Genomic DNA, 22,299 nt, shown 5'->3' with positions numbered 1-22,299 from the left:
AACCCATCCAAGTGCACTTGAAGGCCCTCGTGTTGTATGTACACTAACAATAATTCAGAAAAATACCTTTTCCAAACTATTTATTTGGAATTTCAATTAATAATTGTCTAAATGTCTTGGCAAGATGAAGACTTAAGATAACAATTCAATCAAATTGACTGGCATTTAACACTGTATCCACATAGGCTAGCTAGAAAGATGGATATAATACCATATATATTTGCATTTGAAAATAAGGAACATGTTCTGGGAATTAAGTGAAATTGCAAAGCAAAAAAAACATTGTCACCTGCACCTTTTTTAAATGTTAAAAGATGAGGAATTTACATGGAAACTACAGTATTGAACGGGACAGATAGGGCAAAATACGAGAGTTTTTCTGGAAAAACAAGAGGGTTGACCGATATGTATAATATATAATAAAGTGACTGAATATATTATATACAATTCAGTTATACAGATAGAGTTGATATATAGAGTATTTACCTATTATATTGAAATTTTCATTATGGAGCAGAAAGTGTATCGCATATTTGAGAAGGCCAACCCGGATGCCGTAGTGACGTCATTTAATTAGCTGAAAACAATCGCACCTGGTGGTCGCGGTGACCACATCACATCTGTATTGTGATAGTTTGAAGTGATAAGATAAGATAAGATAAGATAAGGTAAGGTAAGGTAAGGCATGGCCCATTCGTCTTTGTGAAGCCTTTTTATGCGTGACAATTTTAGGTTGTTTTTTTAAAAAGCTTTTTTTAAGCGTGCGGAAGGATACCATCATGAGAACTGTGGCCCAAAAGATGTTAAGGACCTGCAACAAACTCTTCACAAGGTAAATACATTAGTTGTTTTTGTCGTGTTTCACTGAAATTTACAGCTCTTGTTCCAAATGTTGTAGTCAGTCTTTGTCCATTTGGAACTACACTACACTACAATACAGTACAATACAATACAATAGCCTAACTCAAACTTGAAAAGGTCGAAAGTAGAACTTCTTAGAATTTCTCCCAGCCAATCCGCAAAGAGATGTAATGCCAAGAATTAAACGTTAGACTTAAGTAGATTGAGACCACTTCAGAGTATGTGTTCACATGCACTAAATATACTAAATATGTCTTGATATTGATGCATACCTCCACTTCTGATGCAAACTGGATTGAGACCAATTTCATAGTGTTTTACATATGCAAAAAAAAAGAACCTGCACTTGTTTCTCTGTAGGAAAACCACAAATGACGACGCAGCGGCTCACCCATCCAACATCGAAACGGCGGCCCAGATGGAGAACATCCAACACCTGCACAACATGGAGGCCGCCAGGGAGTACGTGCACCACGTGGAGGCGGTGGCCGAGCGGGCCCATCACGGCGGTGGCTGGCTGCTGTCGGGCATCATCTGCATCAACATCCTCATCCTGGGCTGTGCTCTGGTCAGCAGCAGCGCCTTCATCAGCGTGGCCATCACGGCGGTGCACAAGCAGATCTTCCTTATCGTGCTGCTACTCATGACCATGCTCTGGATGCTCTTCTACACAGTCTTCACCTTCCGCAAGAACAAAGCCATCATGACTCAGGACAGCCACGCCGGGCCTGTGTGGCTACGAGGTGAACGCACTTCACTGGATTTGCATACACACGCCACTAGACATGACATCGGGTACACATGCACAGCCTAAATCAATGGTGGTGAAACCATGGACCACAACCCCAAAACATTTAACTCTCAAATGGACACTGCAGTAGAACAGTGGTGTCCAAAGTGTGGCCGGGGGGACATTTGGGGCCTACAGCGTGTTTTTAAAAAAACAAACAAAAAATTATATTGGCCTGCGGCACATTGTAGAAATTAAAAAAACAAAACGGCAACAATGGAGTCTTAAGTGCTTGATTTTAACAAGTTTTTTTTTTTTTTAAATAAATATTACTTAAAAAAATTAATGCAAATTCAGAATACAAACTTAAAATATATACAAAATTATATTTATTGAATGTAGTAGGTATTTAAAAAAAAAAATTGCATAAAAAAAAAACTTCAGAAACTACAAAATAAAAATCACAACAAATGGCTGTCTGGAGTAGTTGCTTGCTCGAGTGAAAAACTACAAATGGCCTGAAACCTGTACTTTTATTTTTTTCTACTATGCATATATTTGGATAAAAGTGAACTTTAATGTGTCCAGCAAGAAATATTTTGAATACATAAATTGTACACCTCCTTTACCTCCGCATTATTTTTATACACGTCACAATGGACGGATTCCAGCTGGTACGAGCGGACAGGAATGCAACGGAGAGCGGTAAGAAGAAGGGAGGGGGAATCGCTGTGTTTGTGAATGATAGATGGTGCCACCCGGGGCACATCTGTGTGAAGGAGCAACTGTGCACCAGAGACGTGGAACTGTTAGCGGTTAGCATGCGGCCATACTACCTTCCGAGGGAGTTTTCACATGTTATTGCTATGACTGTGTACATCCTCCCCCTCAGCGGTCGCTGCTGCAGCTATAGAGCAGATCCACACCATCGTCTCTCAACTTCAGAACTAGCACCCCCAATCCCTCCTCCTCATCTCCGGTGACTTCAATCATGCTTCCCTGTCCTCTGCTCTTCCCACCTTCACCCAGTATGTCAAATGCCACACAAGAGACAATAAAACTTTGGACCTCCTGTATGCAAACATCAAGGAGGCATACACCTCATCCCCCCTCCCCCCGCTGGGTCGTTCTGATCACAACCTCGTCCATCTCGTCACAGACTACACTCCAGTAGTGAATAGACAACCCCCTGTGAAGAGGCCTGTGAAGCAGTGGTGAGGAGAGCAGTGCTAGGCTCAGAGACTGCTTCCAGACAACAGACTGGGAAGCGCTCTGTAGTCCCCATGGCAGTGACATTGACAGCATGACTCACTGCATCACAGACTATATAAACTTCTGTGTGGAGAACACTGTGCCCTCCAAGTTGGTGCGGTGTTTTCCCAACAACAAACCCTGGGTGACCTCTGAGATTAAGGCCCTGCTGAACATGAAGAAGAGGGTCTTCAACTCGGGGGACAAGGAGGAGCTGCGCAGAGTCCAGAGGGAACTCCGGCATAAGATCAGGAAGGGAAAGGACTGCTACAGGAGGAAACTGGAGAAGCGGCTGGAGGAGAATAATGCCAGGGAAGTCTGGAGAGGCCTGCAGACCATCACAGGCCATGGTAAAGGAGTGGGGAGAGACCAAGGCAGTGGGGACAAGATCTGGGCAGATGAACTCAATCTGTTTTTCAACAGGAGTCAGCTGAAGAAGATCAAGGCAAGGAAGGCCCCGGGACCGGACGGCATCAGCCCTAGAATCCTCAAGGACTGTGCTGACCAGCTCTGTGGAGTTCTCAGGCACTTGTGCAATCTCAGCCTGAGCCTGGAGAAAGTCCCGGCCCTGTGGAAGACCTCCTGTGTGGTCCAAAGACACCGCGTCCCAAGGAGCCTAACCACTTCAGGCCTGTTGCCTTGACCTCTCACCTGATGAAGACCATGGAGAGGATTATACTGCAGCACCTGCGACCCCTGGTGGGCACTCAGCTGGACCCCCTGCAGTTTGCTTACCGGCCTCGGATCGGAGTGGACGACGCAGTGATCTACCTGCTGCACAGATCACTGCTACACCTGGAGGACAGCGGGAGCGCTGTGAGGGTCATGTTTTTTGACTTCTCCAGTGCCTTCAACACCATCCAGCCGTCACTACTCAGAGTGAAGATGGAGAGTGTGGAAGTAGACCAACACCTGACTGCATGGGTTATAGACTACCTCACCAACAGACCACAGTATGTGAGGCTCCGTCACTGTGTGTCTGACATGGTACTCTGCAGCACAGGTGCCCCTCAGGGTACGGTGCTCTCCCCTTTCCTCTTCACCCTCTACACCTCGGACTTCACACACAACTCCACACAGTGTCACATCCAGAAGTTCTCCGATGACACAGCCATTGCAAGACAAAGGAGATGATCATTAACTTCCAGAGGAAAACATCTCACTTCACACCGGTGAACATCCAGGGAGCGGACATAGAGTTGGTAGACAGCTACAAATTCCTGGGTGTTCACCTTAACAACAAGCTGGACTGGTCCGTCAACACCCACGCCCTCTACAAGAAGGGCCAGAGTCGCCTCCACCTGCTGAGGAGACTGAGGTCCTTTGGTGTGTGCAGGACTCTTTTACGGACCTTTTGACTCCGTGGTGGCCTCAGCCATCTTCTATGCTGTGGGCTGCTGGAGAGGGGGCAGCACGGACAGGGACAGGAGCAGGATCAATAGGCTGATCAGGAGAGCGAGCTCTGTACTGGATGGTCCTCTGGACTCCGTGGAGGAAGTGGGAGAGAGAAGGATGTTGGCTAAGCTGACATCCATCATGGACAACACCTCTCACCCGCTACATGACACTGTTGTTTCCCTGGGTAGCTCCTTCAGCAGCAGACTGTTACACCCACGGTGTAAGAAGGAGAGGTTCCGCAGGTCCTTCATATCGACCGCAGTCAGGCTCTATAACACCTGCACCTCCTGAACCATGTTGTAGTCACTATGTATTCTTTACACTGTTCTCTTTACTTGCGTATCTTGCTTGCTGCTGTAACAAGTGAATTTCCCCGCTGTGGGATAAACAAAGTACAAATACAAATATTTTACTTGTAGTAGTAGTAGGAGTAGTACACACTGCAAAGCACATTAATAAGCAAAGTAAATGATACCACTTTGACAGTGTCGGTAAAAACTGGCCTTTATTATCTTTTGTCTTGGCAGAAATTTTAATTTAATGACTAAAATGTTTTTTTTCGTAGCTGGTCTTGTGCTGTTTGGCCTACTGAGTCTCCTCATGGACATCTTCAAGCTCGCCAACTACGTGGGCTACCTTCATTGCGACTCTGCCGTCAAAGTTGCCTTTCCTCTTGTGCAAGCTGTCTTCTTGTTCACTCAGGTTGCCATGACACATTTATTGTAACATTATTACTATTATCATCTTTTGTTGATTCACTGTTCTTTTCTTCAGACTTACTTCCTGTGGGTTCATGCCAAGGACTGCGTGCAGCTCCATACAAATGTCACACGGTAAAACAAAACCTTTCCTTCCAGTATGTCGCTGTGATGCCCTCCTGACTTGTCCTTTTTCATGCTCAGGTGCGGCCTCACGCTCACTCTTTCCACAAACTTGGTGGTGTGGATGGCGGCAGTTACCGAGGAGTCGCTTCATCAGACGGACACTCCCTACATGAACAGCACTGTCCCACACAAGATGTACAGAGGTAGAATAGGTCTAGATTGTCTGTAGTTGAGGCTGGAAGGGGAAATCTCATGTTGTCTTCTTGCCATGCCAGCCAATTACGTCACCAAGTGCAACTGCAGTCACACTGCGTGCAGCACCTTCAAGGAGGCCTTCTACTACTTGTACCCCTTCAACATAGAGTACAGCCTTTTTGCCTCGGCCATGGCCTACGTCATGTGGAAGAACGTGGGCCGCCTGGTGGAGGACCACGGCCATCACAATGCCAAGTTCCGGCCTAAGGAGGTATGCCTGGGCCCCATGGTGGGCCTCCTCCTGGTGGTGGTGGGTCTGGTGACGTTCATCGTGTATGAGGTAGAGATCACTCATGAGGACCTGGGAACGCGCTCGCACGCCCTCCTCATCCATTTTGCCATGAACATAGTCATTGTGAGCCTCATGTGCATCTTCACCGTCGTTGGCTGCGTGGTCTACCGGCTTGACCACCGGGAGAATGTCTCTGAGAAGAACCCCACCCGCAGCCTGGACGTGCAGCTCCTCGTGGGGGCATCCATGGGGCAGTTCATCATCAGCTACTTCACCATTGTGGCGGTGGTGGCCAAGGGGGCCCGAGGCTACCTGAACGCTCTCAACCTAGCGTGGGGGGTCCTGATGGTGGTACAGCTGGGGCTGCAGAACTACTTCATAATTGAGGGGCTGCATCGGGAGCCCTTCCATATGATGCAGGAGGCGGCCCTGCACACCAATGCGTGTGCCTTCCAACAACACTCTGAGATGAGTGTCGTCATGGAGATTCACAAGTCCAGCTGCTTGTTGACCTCAGCCACGCCACCCAACTGGAAGAGGAGAGTGCTGAAGGAAGTGTGCGCCTTTCTGCTGCTAGCCAACATCATCGTAAGTTAACTGTCTGCTCACCATCTTTAACGCTTTTTATTGACTTTGTTTGTTTTGGCAGCTGTGGATCATGCCTGCCTTTGGCGCTCGCCCTCAGTTTGACCACACCGTGGAGATCAAGTTCTACAAGTTCACCATGTGGGCTGCAATTGTCAATATAGGACTGCCTTTTGGAATCTTCTACCGCATGCACGCAGTCGCCAGCCTTTTTGAGGTCTATCTAATCACATAGTATTGGCCTCTTTCCATGTCTGATAGCTTCTTTTTAAAGTCTATGAAATGTCAATTTTATGAATAAATTTTAATAACTGCCTTGGGTCATGTAATGTTTGTAGTTTTACTTTATTTTAGTTGGACTGTAAAACTTCTCTTTACAATCTTAACGTTTCCTGTACAGGTGAAGGTTTTATGATGGCGCCAATTTGAGCCTAGAACAGAATTCAGTTTATTTTATGCATTATGGTGAAAATTGCTTTAAAAATGAGAACTTGAAAGTCTACCAGTGATTCCACTCTACTTTCCTGTACTGGCACTGGCGATTCTGTATTGTCAAGCCATCGTTTAACTCATCACAGGAGAGGGATAGGCAATGAAATTGGGTAATTATTACGACTTTCTGTAAAAAGGCAGACTTGTTTGTGGCAAGGCCCATTGTGAGTGTTGTTCCGGCTTAAAAGTAAGGCAATGACCTTAGGTAGACCTGCACGTATCATATTTGGCAGACAGACAAAATACGACAAACAGTACGAGGCCAACAGTTCTAAAAGAATAAACTTATTGTTCAATTAAAAGCCTTAAAACAGATCGGTTCCTGTAAAAGGGTAGAATTCGTGTACTGAATCTAATTAGATTGTGCAGGTGTACCGTGAATTGAATCGAACCTTGTAAGAGGGCTTTTTTGGCCGTCTCAGAAGGAAACGGTGCCATCTTGTGGTCACAATGCACAACGTTTTTACTGTAGTATGTAATGTTGCAATCATAGTCTTCCAAATGCAAGTATTTAGTGCAGAACACTTCATTTTCACATATCTATATAGAGATAGATACATATATATATATATATATATATATATACACACAGCATACTTTAAGGACAACACACCTAAACACGTGTATAGCCAGCATAGTCCTTAACATACAAACTATTTACTGTTACATAACAAAAGGTGCAAGTTCACGTCACAGCGTGTCAAGAAGATGCAGTGTCAAACGTGGATACGGTGCTGTTAAGGGTAATCGTGGTTAAAGTACACGACCTTAAGTTCTTATTTTAGAGCAGAATCCCCAAAAGTCATCCGTGATATGAAAGAAATCGCTTAAGCGTGTCAAATACGCTCATTAGCATAACGTCTCACCCTTAAGTCGAGGTTAACCGCCTTCCAGCATCAAGCCAGCTGGTGGAAAAAAACAGCCCTCCCACGGCGACGTAGCTTCTCTCGAACTAGTCGGACTTGACTAACTGAAAGGTGACTGGCAAAGACTTCCGCATCAAAACAAAGGGCAGTCATCTCTGCACACATTCTTCAGGTCAGAACGACATGTTAGTAGCCTTTGGACAATGGTGACAAATGGAATAAATACCGTTTCTATGCTGTCTCTATGAGCTACCCAAAACATGCACCATCATCATGATTACTGAATGAGGCAAGTTTAACACACTCATTTTTACATGGGATCCTCCAGTGGGATGACATCCTACATCTTCTGAATCTCAAAGAGGCGCACATCCGTGTCGTACCAGATAGGAGGGTCCACATTGCTGAGGACGGGGGGGAACAGACATTTCAATTAGTATAAACACACCTGATTCAATCTGACAGTGGAAGTTTGTACATTTCAGACCATTTTTCATTAGTGGTAAACTTGTTTTCACACTTTCATGACAGTTGATAATGTTAAGAGACGAGTGCCTAATTTCTGTTTACACTTTTATTACAGAGGATAATGCTAAAAGATGAGCTGTGTGCATAACTTTTACTATTACGATATTGAAAGGGTTTAAGTTATTTTTACACGTGTATGGCAGTTAAAATGTCATCCATTCTTACATTTTCTATGCTGTTTATCCTCATTAGGGTCACGGGTATGCTGGAACCTATCCCAGCTGATGTCGGGCGAGTGGTGGGGTACACCCTGGACTGGTCGCCAGCCAAGGGCAGGGCACTTTTAGACAAACAACCATTCACACTCACATTCATACCTATGGACAATTTAGAATCACCAATTAACCTAACATGCATGTTTTTGGAATGTGGGAGGAAACCGAAGTGTTAAAATGTCATCATGGAGACAATTGGACAGTTATTTTGTTATTTGCCACAGCGCATGGGCCTCATAGTCAGGTGTTTCTGGGTTCAAATCTCTGCTCAGACTTCTCTGTGCGGGTTTAGCTGGAAACTTGTCCATGGATGTAAATGTAATTTTTTGTCCTCTGACTGACTGGCCAGCGAGGATAGGCTCCAGCTCACCCTTAAGTGAAAAGGCGAGGGTTGACTCACCGCAAATAGACCACACCCCACATGTAGGTGCGAAACCACATGGCGGTGCCAGCGTTGGCCTGGTACTTTCTGATAAGGATGGGGTGAGGGACGGGCAGCAGGCCCACTAACGTTCCGTGTTGGAGAAACTTCAGGATCTCGGATTCATCAGTCAGACCCCTGCAGTCACAATCAAGAGGATGTTTATTGCCAGTGTCTTACTATCGCAAAAAGTGAGCAAAATGTGTTTACTTGTCAATGCAGATCTTCTCCACCTGGGGAACCAACACCTGTAGCAGTCGCATGATGGTCTGCAATGGCAGCTTGCACTTCCAGGAAAGGACCTGGGAAAGAAAAGGAATGCGCATTGCTGCCCCCTTCAGTACTGGAGTGGAATTGTGGTATTTGAGAACTTTCATTTCATATACAGTGGTGTGAAAAATTGTTTGCACCGTTCCTGGTTCCTTATTTGTTTCCATGTTTATCACCATTAATTGTTTCAGATCATCAAACAAATGTAAATATCCGTCAATGACAACACAACTGAACACATAATACGGTTTTTAAAACATTTTATTATTAAGGGAGAAAAAAATCCAAACCTACACGGCCCTGTGTGAAAAAGTGATTGTCCCCCTTCCCAGGAGTGGATGGCCAACCAAAATTACCCCAAGAGCGCAGCGACGACTCATCCAAGAGGTCACAAAGACCCCACAACAACATCCAAAAAACTGCCGGCCTCACTTGGCTCAATTAAGGTCAGTGTTCATGACTCCACCATAAGAAACACACTGGGCAAAAACGGCCTGCATGGTAGAGTTCCAAGTTCTCAATTTTGTCAGAAAACATCCTGATGATCCCCAAGGCCTTTGGGAAAATGCTCTGTGGTCTGACGAGACAAAATGAGAACTTTATGAAGGTGTGTGTGTCCCAGGTGTGTGTCTGGCGTAAAAGTAACACTGCATTTCAGAAAAAAAAACCTCATACCAACAGTAAAATATGGTGGTGGTAGTGTGACAGTCTGGGGCTGTTTTGCCTAGCTGACTAGCTGTGATAAATGGAACCATGAATTCTGCTGCCTACCAAAAGATCCTGAAAGAGAATATCCGACCATCTGTTTGTGACCTCAAGATGAAACCAACTTGGGTTCTTCAGCAGGACAATGATCCAAAACACACCAGCAAGTCCTCCTTTGAATGGCTGAAGAAAAACAAAGCAAAGACTTTGGAGTGGCCTTGTCAAAAAAGGCGGTTCAAGCTGGCAAACCCGCCAATGTGGCTGAATTACAACAATTCTGCAAAGATGAGTGGGCTAAAACTCCTCCACAGCGCTGTAAGAGACTCATTGCAAGTTATCACAAACGCTTGATTGCAGTTGTTGCTGCTAAGGGTGGCCCAACCACTTATTAGTTTTAGGGGGCAATCACTTTACCACACAGGACCATGTAGGTTTGGATTTGTTTTCTCCCTTAATAATTAAACGTTTCATTTAAAAACTGCATTTTGTGTTCGGTTGTGTTGTCATTGACTAATATTAGAATTTGTTTGATGATCTGAAACATTTAAGTGTGATAAACATGCAAATCAGGAAGGGGGTAAACACAGTACCGTCCTGCCCTTTACTGTAACACACTACCTGCTGATGCCACAAGGAAGTAATGTAACACTATGTAGTATAATTGGTGGCCTTGGTGGAGGTCTCATCCTATTAATCTATAGTCAAAAACTACTACTACGGACCCAGTCTGGTGTGGGAGCCCAAAGTGATGCTGAAGAAGCGCTTGACAAACGTCTTCTCTCCATTTCAGCTTCAGTGTAGAACACGTCCTGAGAGCAGTAAAGAGTTAGACTCACATGGAACACATAGACATCAAGAACAACAACACTGACTTCATTGTCTCTGCCTGAGTTGGACTCTGTGTCGCTGGTCCCCGTGGCTGCATTCTGCTCTGAGTGTTCTGTCTTTGGCACTGAAACCATGGTGCCATCCTCTGATACCTGGGACTTCTCAGTCAGCTTATCAATACCTGGAGGGTCACACATATACAAATAAACTAGCTAGTTAGTGCTGGTATATAGTATGGAATATACTGGTGCTTAATAAGACCTTAGACTTTGAGGATGCTTTGACATTGAACAATTATTAGCTGTGGCAGCCAAAATGTACCTATTACATCTTTACCCTACACGCATTTGCTGTCTTTTCTTTAACTACATATCAAAATCAATGGGATCCCATTGAGACATACTAACTGGAAGTTCATAGATGATCAGTCACCAGAAATATGAATAGTTAAAAGAAATAATAATCAACATTTACGTTTAACCCAAGGTACTTTTCACATTATGCATCGCAACAAAATCAATCAGTTTCCTGCAACCTTATTGTGCTTTAAACTCTCCAAGTTTGAAAAATTGGTTGATATTTTGAACGGTTGAAAGTTTTAGTTTCCGCCGCTCTTTATAACGTCTTGTGTCAGCCATCACCCAAAATCATGTTATGAGAATGGCAAAAATATTAATTTTCACAAAGTCGGCTGCATCAGTTTTTATGATGGCAATTTGCATATACTCCAGAATGTTATGAAGAGTGATAAAATGAATAATTAATTACAATTACCTCTTTGTCATGACAATGAACTTAATCCCAAAAACATAATTTCCACTGCATTTCAGCCCTGCCACAAAGGGACCAGCTGACATCATGTGAGTGATTCTTTGGTTAGCATAGATGAGTGTGTTGACAAGGACAAAGGCTGAAGATGACTCTGTCATGCTGACTGAGTGAGAATAACAGACTAGAAACTTTAAGATGAGGGTTGTGCTTGAAATTGTGTTTCCTCTGTTAACCATGGTTAACCGAAAGGAAACACGTCCAAGCATCGTTTCTTTGAACAAAAACGGCTTCCAAGGCAAGGATATTGTTGTTGGTAAGATTGCAACTAAACCAACCAAATCTATCAAGATCATCAAGAACTTCCAGGAGATCCAATTGCTGTGAAGAAGGCATCAGGGCGTCCAAGAAAGGCCAGCAAGCGTCTCTGAAAGCTGATTTAGCTGCGGCATCAGGGCACCACCACTGCAGCGCTTGCCCAGGAATTTTGCATCTGCATGCACAGTGAGGCAAAGACTTTGAGAAAATGTCCCGGTGTCAAGAAGGGCAGCAAAAAAGTCACTTCTCTCCAGGAAAAACATCAGGGGGAGTTGGCAACAGGTACAGGATTAGACTCCTGAAGACTGGGGTAAAAGCATTTTCTCTGATGAGTGCCCTTTACGGTTGTTTGGGGCAAAAGGCTTGTCCGGGGAAGAAAAAGTGAGCGTTACCATCAGTCCTGTGTCATGCCAACAGTAAAGCATCCTGAAATCATCCACGAGCGGTGTTGCTTCTCAGCCAAGGGAGTGGGCTCACTCACAATTTCGCCAAAGAACACAGCCATGGATAAAGAACAGGACCCAAAACATCCTCTGGAGAGCAACTTCTCCCAACCAAGAACAGTTTGGTGACAAACAACGTTTTTTCCAGCATGACGACGTACCTTGTCGTGAGGCAAAACAAAACATCGACATTTTGGATCCATGGCCAGGAAACTCCTCAAACCTTAATCGTTTTGAGGACTTGTGGTCAAGCCTCAAGAGGTGGGGAGACAAACAAGAACTTGCACATTCTGACAAACTCCAAGTATTGATTATGCAAGAATGGGCTGCCATCAGCCATGATGTGGCCCAGAAGTGAATTGACAGCATGCTATGGTGAATTGAAAAGAAGCGTCAGCACTGCAAATATGAACTCTTTACGTAAACTTAATGTAACCATCAATAAAAGCCTTTGACACATACAGTATGAATTCCTTGTAATTATACTTCAGTGTACAAATAGTAACATCTGACGAAAACATCTCAAATCACTTTGTGAAAACCAATACTTGTATCATTCTCAAACCGTTTGGCCATGACTGACCAATAAATGAAATATGAATTATTTAAAATATAAAAGCATAAAAGTAAGTGAGTTGATTTTACCAGGCATGGCAACCAGACTGGCCTTCAGGGTGCCAGGCTCTGCTGGCACTGCGGGGCGGGAACCCTCCATGGACACGGTCTCCTGTGAGCTGGTGCGGGAGATAACGTCAGGCGACTTCTTTTTTCTCTGCAGAGCCTTCTGGATGGAGGCTGGGTCTGACGGCAGATTGGCCAGCTGGTGGAACAAGTTGCGTTTGCGGATGATGGCGTACACCAGGTTACAGTTACCTGGAAAACAATGAGACCATTGATCCTTCCGCATTCTGACAACTGTGTGGAATTGATTGAGTCCGTCTTGAGGCGGTGTGGTGCACTACTTGGCTGCAATCACCAGAGGGGCTATTGGGTCGGTCTCAACTGGTTTGCTATGGGAAGTTGAGCTACATCCAAGCTATAACTCCTCCTAGCCGCATTATTCTTTTGAATAAAACACTGGCATGGAAACGGGAGTTCAGAATATTCAAAGAGAAATCCCGTTAAACATAATATACAAGATGCCCGTTTGTCGAGAATGCCCCATACCTGTTGGAATCATGTTTCCCCTCAATGAACAGCAGCGGTCATGCAGCCCTGCACCATGATGCACTGGCCAGTAAATCCGTACAAGCTGTAGTATAGAGTATATCCAAATTTCACTTCTATAGAATTGTCCCTTGAAAAGATATACTGTAATAAAAATGCTGAAGTATGAGGAGTGTTATCGCTTTTGTGAGATACTGTAAGTAATCTAAGCTATGATCCATCGTTGTTGTTTTGGTTGTGCATCACTCACGCCTGAAAGATGACACGTTCTCAAATATTTGCAATTTTGAGGCTCCAAAAACAAGTTCTCTTACCGTCAAACTGGTACTGTATAATGTTGTTAAACGCCTCCAGCAGAAAGAAGACAAGGTGGTGGTTCTGTGCTGCAGAGAACAGGAACCAGCTTGTGGAGAAGGCTTCCAGCAGGTGGAGCAGCTTGTTAGCCGCTACCATGGACAGGCTTTTCAAATAGGGAGACACTGAGGATAAAAATGGCTGTTTAGGGGAATTGTTTACTTGTGGAATTCTTTCTTGATAACATCCACAACAATGAGGAAAATCACCATTCACAACGATGGTGAGCAGGCAGTCAAAGAGTGGCTGTAAACGCTGGTGGCCCGTGGTGATAATCTTATGAAAGACCTGCAAAAGCAAACAAGAGCAACAGCTGGTTGGCTTCTTTCCTTTGCTGAAGTCTCCATGGCGACGTGTCGGGCCTCTCACCACAATGAGCAGGTCGGCGTGAGTGCCTGTGAACACGGGGATGTCCATGGGCACATGAAGGGCGTAGGGCTTGTTCAAGCGCACTCCAAAGTTTCTCTCCCCACTCAGCAGCAAGAGGATGAACACTCCAATGTGCATGAGTCCCACACGGGCTGCGGACAAAAGGACATAACTTTATAAGTACAGAATACATGAAAGTGAAATATCTTCAAAAAGTGAGTACACCTCTCTACTTTCAGCGAGCAATTTTATTATCTTCTTCAAGTAAACGATAAACTTTAGAGTAGCCAGTGTGCAGCTTTTATAGCAATATAGATTTACTATCCACTGAAGATGACTCTTGTAAATCTGTGGTTCTCAACTGGTTTCGCTGCAGGACCCACCATCAAGCCTCCAACTTGATGTTCTTTCCTCTCCCACTGAAGCTTAACAAAGTTGCCCAGAAACATGGCATGCATCTCGAGGGCAGCGTAACAAACAAATAGCGCAGACAAGACAGAACATGAGGCGCATTCACAGACATCGGGTCATCATTTTTCATTAGCATTATTTGTTTTTACCCACTGCAAGCGGCTCCGTGACCCACTTTTGGGTCCCGCACCACTAGTTGAGAACCACTGGTCTAAATAGCTGGCACCACAAGTGAGTAGTGTGAAGATTGTCTCTTGTGGCAAGCATGGTGGCGGTAGTGTGCACGAGTGCTGCAGGCACAGACGGAGCTGTGGTTCATTGAGGAAAACATGAATTTTGAACGTACTGTGACATTGTGAAACAGAGCATGATATTGGAAAACGGTTTTCCAACATGATAAGGAGCCCAGACACACCTCCAAGATGACAAGTCTCTTGCTGAGGAATCTGAAACCTGTGCAGCTCTGGTGACTTCCATTCCCAAGATGATTAAGGCAGTTCTAGATAACAAAAGGTGCTCACACTAAATATTGATACTATGGACACAATTTCAACATGTTGAGGTGTACTCGTACTGCCATCTATTTGTGTTGAGTCATTTTCTGTGGATAGTAAATCTATACTGCTATTCTAAAACTAGGGATGAGACGGATACTCATCCAAAACGAGTATCCATTACAGATAATGCATTTTTGCCGAGTAAGAGCATGAAACGAGTACAGCTCTTCATTATCCGTAATCGTGATGAAGGAAAATCCTCATTGGATAACTACTTATGTATTCACTCTTCACGCTCTGCGATTGGCCAGTCACACACAGCGATCGCCCCTTCCTAGACAGACTCCATTGAAAACAGCTCGTGTCGTGCTAGTCGCTGCCTCCACTCCGGATGGGTTTTGTTTTAGGTTTTCCTCAGCTCAGCTCGTATATAAAGTTACTTGGTAAACTTGTTTTGTTAAGTACGTGGTGCATTTGACAAGACAGAGCTGTAAACAGCTCGTGTTGCGTCGGTCACTGCCGGTGATTTTTGTTTCTTTTCCGTCTGCTTGCTTCTAATTTGGCTGGTGATATAAAGTCAGTTGGAAAACTTTGCTCGTAGTACGGAACACGGTGATTTTGAGAAAACTACAGTGAACAAGGCTGAGGGATTATTTCCCTGTTTGCCATCACTAGATGTTTGCATGAACCACCAACTTCACACAGGTCATTAAAAAAATCATTAAATAATAAAGTCTTACATATCACTTACTCACATGCACAGTACACATATAGCTGAATAATAAACAATAAATATAGCAATTTCTGATCAATCCATGTCCATCCATCCATCCATTTCAGACTTCAGAACACTTAAACCGCGCCCACCTCAGGTTTATGCCCCGCCCCATACATCTAAGGATACAGATCATTTATATGGGTGAACAGATACAGATAAAGATAGGGATGAACGAGTACACCACTATCTAAAACTCAGGTTCCCAAAGTGGGGTATGCAAATTGTCATAGGGGGTACATGAATAAAAATGAAAATCAGCACCTACATCACAATTCTGAGTGCACCTGAACGCCTCACAGCACAGAGCGCAAAGTCAGAGCAGAAAGAAGGAAGGAAGGAAAGAAGAAGACAGCATAAAGTTTTTCATTGCTCTGTGTGAGTTATATGAACAAGTAAGTAAGTTTGATGTTTTTATGTTGTGCATTACGAGTGTTTAATATTCAAGATTTCATTTAAATTGGTGTTCCAATCCCTGCACTGTGAAATCCTGTCAATGTATGTGCGTGTCAGGATGAGAGAGCGGGCATTCCCCCGAAAATGAGTCTTTATCGCTGGTTGTGTGTATTTTTGTACTTTGGATACTGTTGCTTATCACGTTTGTTCAACTTTCCCTTTCAATGTGGTATCAAATTAACAAATTAAATGATAGCGACTGCAAGTGGACAAAAGTGAAGCTCATGTTTCACCCATTGAAACGGAAGGATCCCAACATCCAGCTGAAATAAAAACATATGTAAAACAAATACTTATCTATTTATCAGTGCTCACGTAAAACTTTTATAAAAATGTGACCACGCAAAATAAACATTTTTGAACCAGACTTACTTAGTTGCTGTAAAACTAATTAACCAATTAATCATGTTCAATATTTCAAGTTAATGAAGATTACATTCTTTCAAATGTTTCTAAAGTGTGCAGGAATGGGGGGTACATGGCTTCAAGTCAAATGTCTCAAGTGGTACGCGACTGTGAAACATTTTGAACCAATGCTCTAAAGCATTTCCAAGTTTACTAGATATAATAGGAAGACTTACATTGATCAGCTCTTGCATCATTAAGGTAGTAGAGTATTGGAACCAGAATATCCAGTACATCGCTACTCTTCAGGACAAAAAAGAGGAATTTCTGGCATGGGAAGACAAACACAGACTTTTAATACCACCTCAGCTCAGCTCACAATAAAATGTTCTTGTAAATTCTCCACCCAACCTTATTAAAGTCACAAAGTTTCCAGAAAAGCACGAGAAGCTCCTGGTGGAACTGGATCTTCTTGGTGGAATTGGGCAGGTAAGTTTGAGTCAAAGGGTTGGTGAGCAGACGAGCTAAGCCTTTTAGCACAAAGTCAAAGTCCTGGAAGACAAGAAGGCCTTTAAGGGACATGATCCTCCATCATGTGCTTTAATTAAAGAAACCATACCTCCTCTCTGTGAATTCTCGATAAATAATTGACAAACAGGTTTTCAGGGCCGGTGGACTGCACAAACAGAAAGACGATTTATTGTTAGTGCATCATCACATTCCGAAAGATCTGCAGCAGTCATTGCTTCAAACCTCTCGTTCCTCCACGCTGGATGGAGAGGACGGGCAATGGGAAGCCCCTCCGTCGTGCTCCAGAGTCACAATGAGTATCTGCATCGCCTGCTCCACCAGCTGCTCCCGATAGTCGGAGAAGAGCAGGTGGTTGTAAGGGATGCCATAGCCCACCGGGTCGTAGGCGGACACCACATTGAGCAGAGAGGTGAACAGGGGCAAAGCATGCCTGGTGGGAGGTACACAAGCGTTAAATGATTGGCATGCACAGCGAGGAGAGGATGATGTTTTACCGATTCTCAGTGGAGCAGAAGAAGGTCACCCAGGGGTTGAGGACATTGGTGTCTGATGAAGCGGGCAGGTACATAACCTCGGAGAAGCAGGTGAGGAGCAATCTCAGCAGCTCCGTCCTGACAATGAATCATAAATAAATGACTCCACCGGTGAGTAGATGAGAGTAAATGAGGCGTGCGTGGACTCACCGATTCAAGTCATGGATATAGTTCAGAGGGGGGGACTGTGCAAAGCCCACTCCTGCTTCCCAGATGTATTCACAGCTGTCTATGGAGTGCATGCTCTCCACTGAGTCCTGCAAACACATTCACATGTCTCATTAAAATTGACACTGTTAACAGGAATAGAACTCAGCTGAGCGCAGACCTGTGCCAAGGTAAAACAAAAAGCTACAAAAAAGCAGGCCATCATATTTGCGTTTGTTTCTGCAATCAGCAGCATGTGCTTTGAAAAGAAGGTGTTAGATGGCAATAAGTGACCTTCTTTGTGAAGAAACACACAAACAGTTAATTCACAAAGTAAATGAACACAAACAACAAATCGGAACATGGTGAATGATGTAAGATGACAGGACTGTACCATTTTTTTAGTTTAGGGGCGAGGGAAACGACTCCACTGTTAATCTAAAAATCCCTCTTAAAAAAAATGAAAAAATCATGGAGTGCCGTATACATGTTGCCTCCACCAAGCGTGGAGGCAACATGAATTGTTTTAAGTTTTTTTTTAATTACAGCACTGACTTCCACAAAACTTTAGGGACAGATGCAACATGCGTAACAATACCTCATTCACCTGGTGTGAATGGGAATAAAAATGTAGGTAAGCTATTTGTATTTGTATTTGTTTGTCCATAAGCTAGTTAGCTGCCTACTTTTTGCATCATTTAGGATGATGTAAGAATTGAGTTTGGGGGTTTCTGAAGGGAAGGGGATCATAATCTGCTTCAGAATGTCACACTACATGTTGGAATTCATGTTTTCCCTCCAACCGCAGCTCCCCAGTGCCTGCAGCACTTGTGCAGCCGAATACCATGACACTTACACCATCACGCCGCCTAGTTTTCCAAAAGAGAGGATAGTGCTTGACTTCTGAATGTCATAGCAGATGTTGGAACGTCCCTCAAAAAAACCCCACAGCTCCCCAATACTGGCAGCACCTGACTGAATGTAATACACAATTATCTTGCTACTTATACTGCACTACTACTTGCGTTGCCAGCTATTTAGACAATAATGTCTGTGTGTTCAGTGGATAACACATTCATACCACTTTACAAAATGGACACTGACTACTCTAATGTACATCAAAGTTTCATTTTTATAGTACTGTCCCTTGGGAAGATACACTGTAATAAATATAATTGGTGAAATGTGAGGGATGTACAGATTTTTGTGAGATACAGTAGAAGTTAAAGTAAATCATTGAACTGCGGTAGACTAGCAATGACCTCTTTCATGAAACAATAGTTTTCCACTAAGATTACCGTAATTTCCGGAGAGAGTGCACCAGTATATAAACTGCACCCACTAAATTGAAAGAGAAAAAAAAGATTTGTACAATCGTGCCTGTCTATAAGCCGCAGACGTCCACGTCGTAACATGGGATTATTTAGCACACAGAAAGATGTTACTCAGAAAGAGTTTATTTTTAAAACCTTGAATTAAATAAATGTTTTTTTTACAGTTCTTGTAACACAGCTGGTTAAAAAGTAGCCTCCCAGAAAGGTCAATCATTGCTGTCCTCGTCCTTCTCCTGGGAACTAAAACCACTAAAGTTGTCCTCTTCAAGTGTTGGAGCCAAATAGCCACACAATTCCCTCGCCACACACATCTCTCTTCCTCTTTCGTTGTCACTCCCAGCGCTACCCTCGCCCCGAGGCCAATCAGCCCACGAGCCTGTGGTGTCTCCCCCGCCAAAGCCCACCAACAACGGTGGACCTCTAAACACTGCTCCATGCTGCCAAGATGGCAGACCTGAGCGAAAGCCGCTAGATAGACTGCCTTCAACCTGAAAGCCGCATCACATGCACCTCTCCACATGTTCTCCATGTGGAGTAGTGATGTGCAGATACCTCTGATACCAGAGCTTTAGGCTTTAAAATTGATTCTCAAATCAAAATACTGATACTTTGATACTTCAGTCATTTGAGGTAATATATATCATTAACAGGAACACAGTTCAAAGTGAGGACATTATCGAGACCTTGCCTAAATGATACGCAGTTGTTTAAATTAATGAATAAATGACTCTGATGTCTTATATTCTTTATTTTATTAACTAAGCTATCAGATCTGTATGGCAGACACCAGACTAAATTTTACTCAGTATCAAATCAAAAACTAAATCATGAGGTGGTATCGCACATCACTGATGATGACGGCGCACGCAGGAAGCGCAAAACGGCTGCCCCGAAACACACCAGATTTTGCAAGACCAGAACGCCACCACAAATTAGCCACATCACTGCCGCAGGGTTCAAAGCGTGAGAAAAAAAATAGCGGCTTATACGTCGGAAATTACGGTATATGAAATCCAAAAAACAAACAAATAGGTTGTGAAATGATTACACTTGAAAAGGTTGAATTATGACTAAAAGCCAGACTTGCAACATTCCTTCAAGCTCATAAGAGACAAAATTCCTCCTGTTGTGACTGACAGCGAAGCCGTCGTCACAGTGTTTTGATTTTTTTTTCCAAACTTGGGTGACAGGTTAGTTGGGTGACTTTGCAGCAGGAAGGGGGAAATGCCTTGACGTAAACACTCATCATGTTTACGACTTCCAGCAGCAGCAATAGATGACTTTGGATTGCAGTCATGCTGGGTTCTTACCGGGCCTCTCCTGTGGCTGTGCACGGTGAAGTCAGGGCAAAAGAGGAGGTCGGCGAGGGCCAGGAGGAGAGACTCTGCCAGGGGTCGAGCTCCTTCGTCATCGTCCAGCTCCTCTGTCTGGAAATGTATAATTGATTTAAGTGAAAAAAAAAATAAGTGAGGGGGAAAATGACAGTCGGAATGACAGTTGGAATGAGGAAAGTACCTTTAGCAGTCATTCAGTGTGTTGCATTATTGCAGTGAGTCAGCATCAAAACCACATCCTCACACCATCAACATTCCCTTCATTCCTAATAAACATTAGCTGGGATTCATTTTTAGATGTGTGTTGCCGCCCGGTGGCCACTCACCCCGGCCCGCCCGGCGCCAGGCACTGTAGACCAGAAGAACCCCCTCCAGTCCTGGTCCTCGAAGATGTAAGGGAGGATGCGGGTCAGAATGCGAGTGCAGTTCAGGACCACTTGCTTCTCCCTCTCAGAGGGGCAGCCCGAGTCGGCCCCCTGTACTAGCTTCTCCACGGCCTGAGGAGGGGTGACATAAAACAGAAAGGTTATTATTCTTCAAGGGAGGATGCATACATTTAGGGTACATACTATATTTTTACCATATGGGATTGGATGGTAACAAAGTGCTGCTGTATGCCCCACAGAGCATTCCCGACTACAAAACATACATTTCAACACTAGAAAATAGGAACTCGGAAACTACATTCTACGTAGTTTACAATATATCAGTATCTGATTTGTGTTTGTGTTATTTCTTTAAACCCCTAATAAAGGCTTGGTGCTCTCTGCAGTTGAGTAAATAAAGCCTCTGGACAATATATGAAGAGATATGGTATGCTATCTGGTTATGGTGCTGCTTCTGGCGTTTTGTTGACCCGCTCATGAATCTATTGGTGTGTTGTTGTGACCGGCGACCTCAGAGGCAGAGACAGGAAGCGAAAAAGAAAGCAAGAGGAGGGAGGTGACTCACTGATTTCCACATCTGAGAGCGTGGGATGCATTGTGTTGAAAAGCACTGTTCCATGACATAGGAAACTGTGTTTACCTTATAGCACAGAGTGGCTAAATTGGAGGGTGATTCCTCTCGTAGAGCTCTGATTTCTGCAGCTGGAACCAGTGCAAAAACGTCCTGCACTGTGGTGGTGGTGTCTGCCCAGAACTGATCCCAAAAGGCGTCATCTGTGGCTTCCACCGGCTGCAAAACAACACGTTGAGCGATATCAGGTTCAATTACAGTACATGAAATGACTACTACTATAGTGGATGTGACATGGACTGTGCATTATGCATGAAATTATCTGGTCCTGCTCTCTTGTTGTGTAGCTTGTCAAGTGCTGACGACAATGTAAACAGAGTCTATTTATCTACCACCGTGCACCTGCTGCATCCAGCCCTGCTTTGATTTAACATTCGCTTTTATCATCCAAACCAAGCATTCGCAAAAAGGGAGGGGGTTATAATGACGTTTGCGTCGCGAAATTATTTCATGACATTATTTCCATCCTGAAACGTGCATGCAGTCTTCAAATCGGTAAGGTAAATACATATGATGCTAGGAAACTGCAACATGGGGCAGTGTGTTTTATTAATGCGCTGTCTTCTCTCCTCCGTGCAGCGCTGCGCTCGTCCCTTGTTTGCAATGATTGGGTCTAACCTGTGTTTTGGTTGTCAGCTGAATCACTGCTTTCCTGAAGTTCAGTTTTGAGTCGGTGGTGCCCATTGCGATTATTTCCTTTTATAATAATAACAATGACGATGATGGCACCGTTGCCGCTGAGAATCCTCGTTAATCTCCCTCTCCGTCCTTTTCAGTCATAGAAGGAGGCGGGTTTCTGTTTTGCTTTATTTGCACTCCATTGGCTGGAAGGGTGTCACTTCCGGGTTTGTGGTGACGACCGCGGTCGCGAAATGGGTTTTATTTCCAGATGCTTATTCAAATTTCTAACTATTCAGAAGCCACGGTGCTTTAAATTGAATTTAAAAAGAAACAACACAATCATCCATGTCGATTAACTATTTTGTATTAACATGCGAAGAGGAGCGATGGCTACATTTCCTGATCCAATTGTACACAG

The 22,299-nt window shown here is 44.0% G+C and overlaps 2 protein-coding genes across 3 annotated transcripts; one reads left to right on the top strand and one right to left on the bottom strand.

Annotated features, from left to right (window-relative positions):
• The first annotated feature begins 710 nt into the window (after nt 1-710).
• Nucleotides 711-6,419, top strand: LOC129171338 (proton channel OTOP2-like). Of its 2 annotated transcripts, none has more exons than XM_054759884.1 (7): nt 711-832; nt 1,222-1,604; nt 4,806-4,942; nt 5,015-5,073; nt 5,143-5,267; nt 5,340-6,106; nt 6,201-6,419. In XM_054759884.1, the coding sequence occupies exons 1-7, from the start codon at nt 780-782 to the stop codon at nt 6,369-6,371; spliced, it is 1,695 nt and encodes a 564-aa protein (XP_054615859.1). In that variant the 5' UTR covers nt 711-779; the 3' UTR covers nt 6,372-6,419. The 2 variants fall into 2 exon arrangements, with proteins under 2 accessions (XP_054615859.1, XP_054615858.1); XM_054759883.1 differs by having other exon boundaries at nt 5,340-6,139.
• On the bottom strand, nt 4,728-22,036 carry LOC129171337 (protein HID1-like). Its single transcript, XM_054759882.1, has 19 exons — nt 21,879-22,036; nt 21,270-21,419; nt 20,570-20,740; nt 20,220-20,336; nt 17,579-17,685; nt 17,390-17,506; nt 17,118-17,325; nt 16,984-17,040; nt 16,776-16,916; nt 16,601-16,691; nt 13,881-14,032; nt 13,721-13,799; nt 13,472-13,636; nt 12,636-12,863; nt 10,506-10,642; nt 10,356-10,442; nt 8,869-8,960; nt 8,638-8,796; nt 4,728-7,898 (listed from the first exon to the last, which is right to left on the bottom strand). Exons 1-19 carry the CDS (start codon nt 21,942-21,944, stop codon nt 7,835-7,837), a joined length of 2,388 nt encoding a protein of 795 aa, XP_054615857.1. The 5' UTR covers nt 21,945-22,036; the 3' UTR covers nt 4,728-7,834.
• Between the last annotated feature and the right edge of the window lie 263 nt (nt 22,037-22,299).

This window comes from Dunckerocampus dactyliophorus, chromosome 18, assembly GCF_027744805.1.
Source record: "Dunckerocampus dactyliophorus isolate RoL2022-P2 chromosome 18, RoL_Ddac_1.1, whole genome shotgun sequence".
Taxonomy (NCBI): Eukaryota; Metazoa; Chordata; class Actinopteri; order Syngnathiformes; family Syngnathidae; genus Dunckerocampus; species Dunckerocampus dactyliophorus.
This window is presented reverse-complemented; position numbering and strand designations above follow the sequence as displayed.

Bases quoted from the DNA above. Each gene is read 5' to 3' on its own strand.
- LOC129171338 (XM_054759883.1), top strand. From the start codon at position 780: ATGAGAACTGTGGCCCAAAAGATGTTAAGGACCTGCAACAAACTCTTC. The intron at 1,605-4,805 runs GTGAACGCACTT...TTTTTTTCGTAG, and splicing joins CGGGCCTGTGTGGCTACGAG to CTGGTCTTGTGCTGTTTGGC. The intron at 4,943-5,014 runs GTTGCCATGACA...TCTTTTCTTCAG, and splicing joins CTGTCTTCTTGTTCACTCAG to ACTTACTTCCTGTGGGTTCA.
- LOC129171337 (XM_054759882.1), bottom strand. From the start codon at position 21,944: ATGGGCACCACCGACTCAAAACTGAACTTCAGGAAAGCAGTGATTCAG. The intron at 10,443-10,505 runs GTCAGTGTTGTT...TACTGCTCTCAG, and splicing joins ACTCAGGCAGAGACAATGAA to GACGTGTTCTACACTGAAGC. The intron at 8,961-10,355 runs GTCCGTAGTAGT...TTTCTTTCCCAG, and splicing joins GGGCTCCCACACCAGACTGG to GTCCTTTCCTGGAAGTGCAA.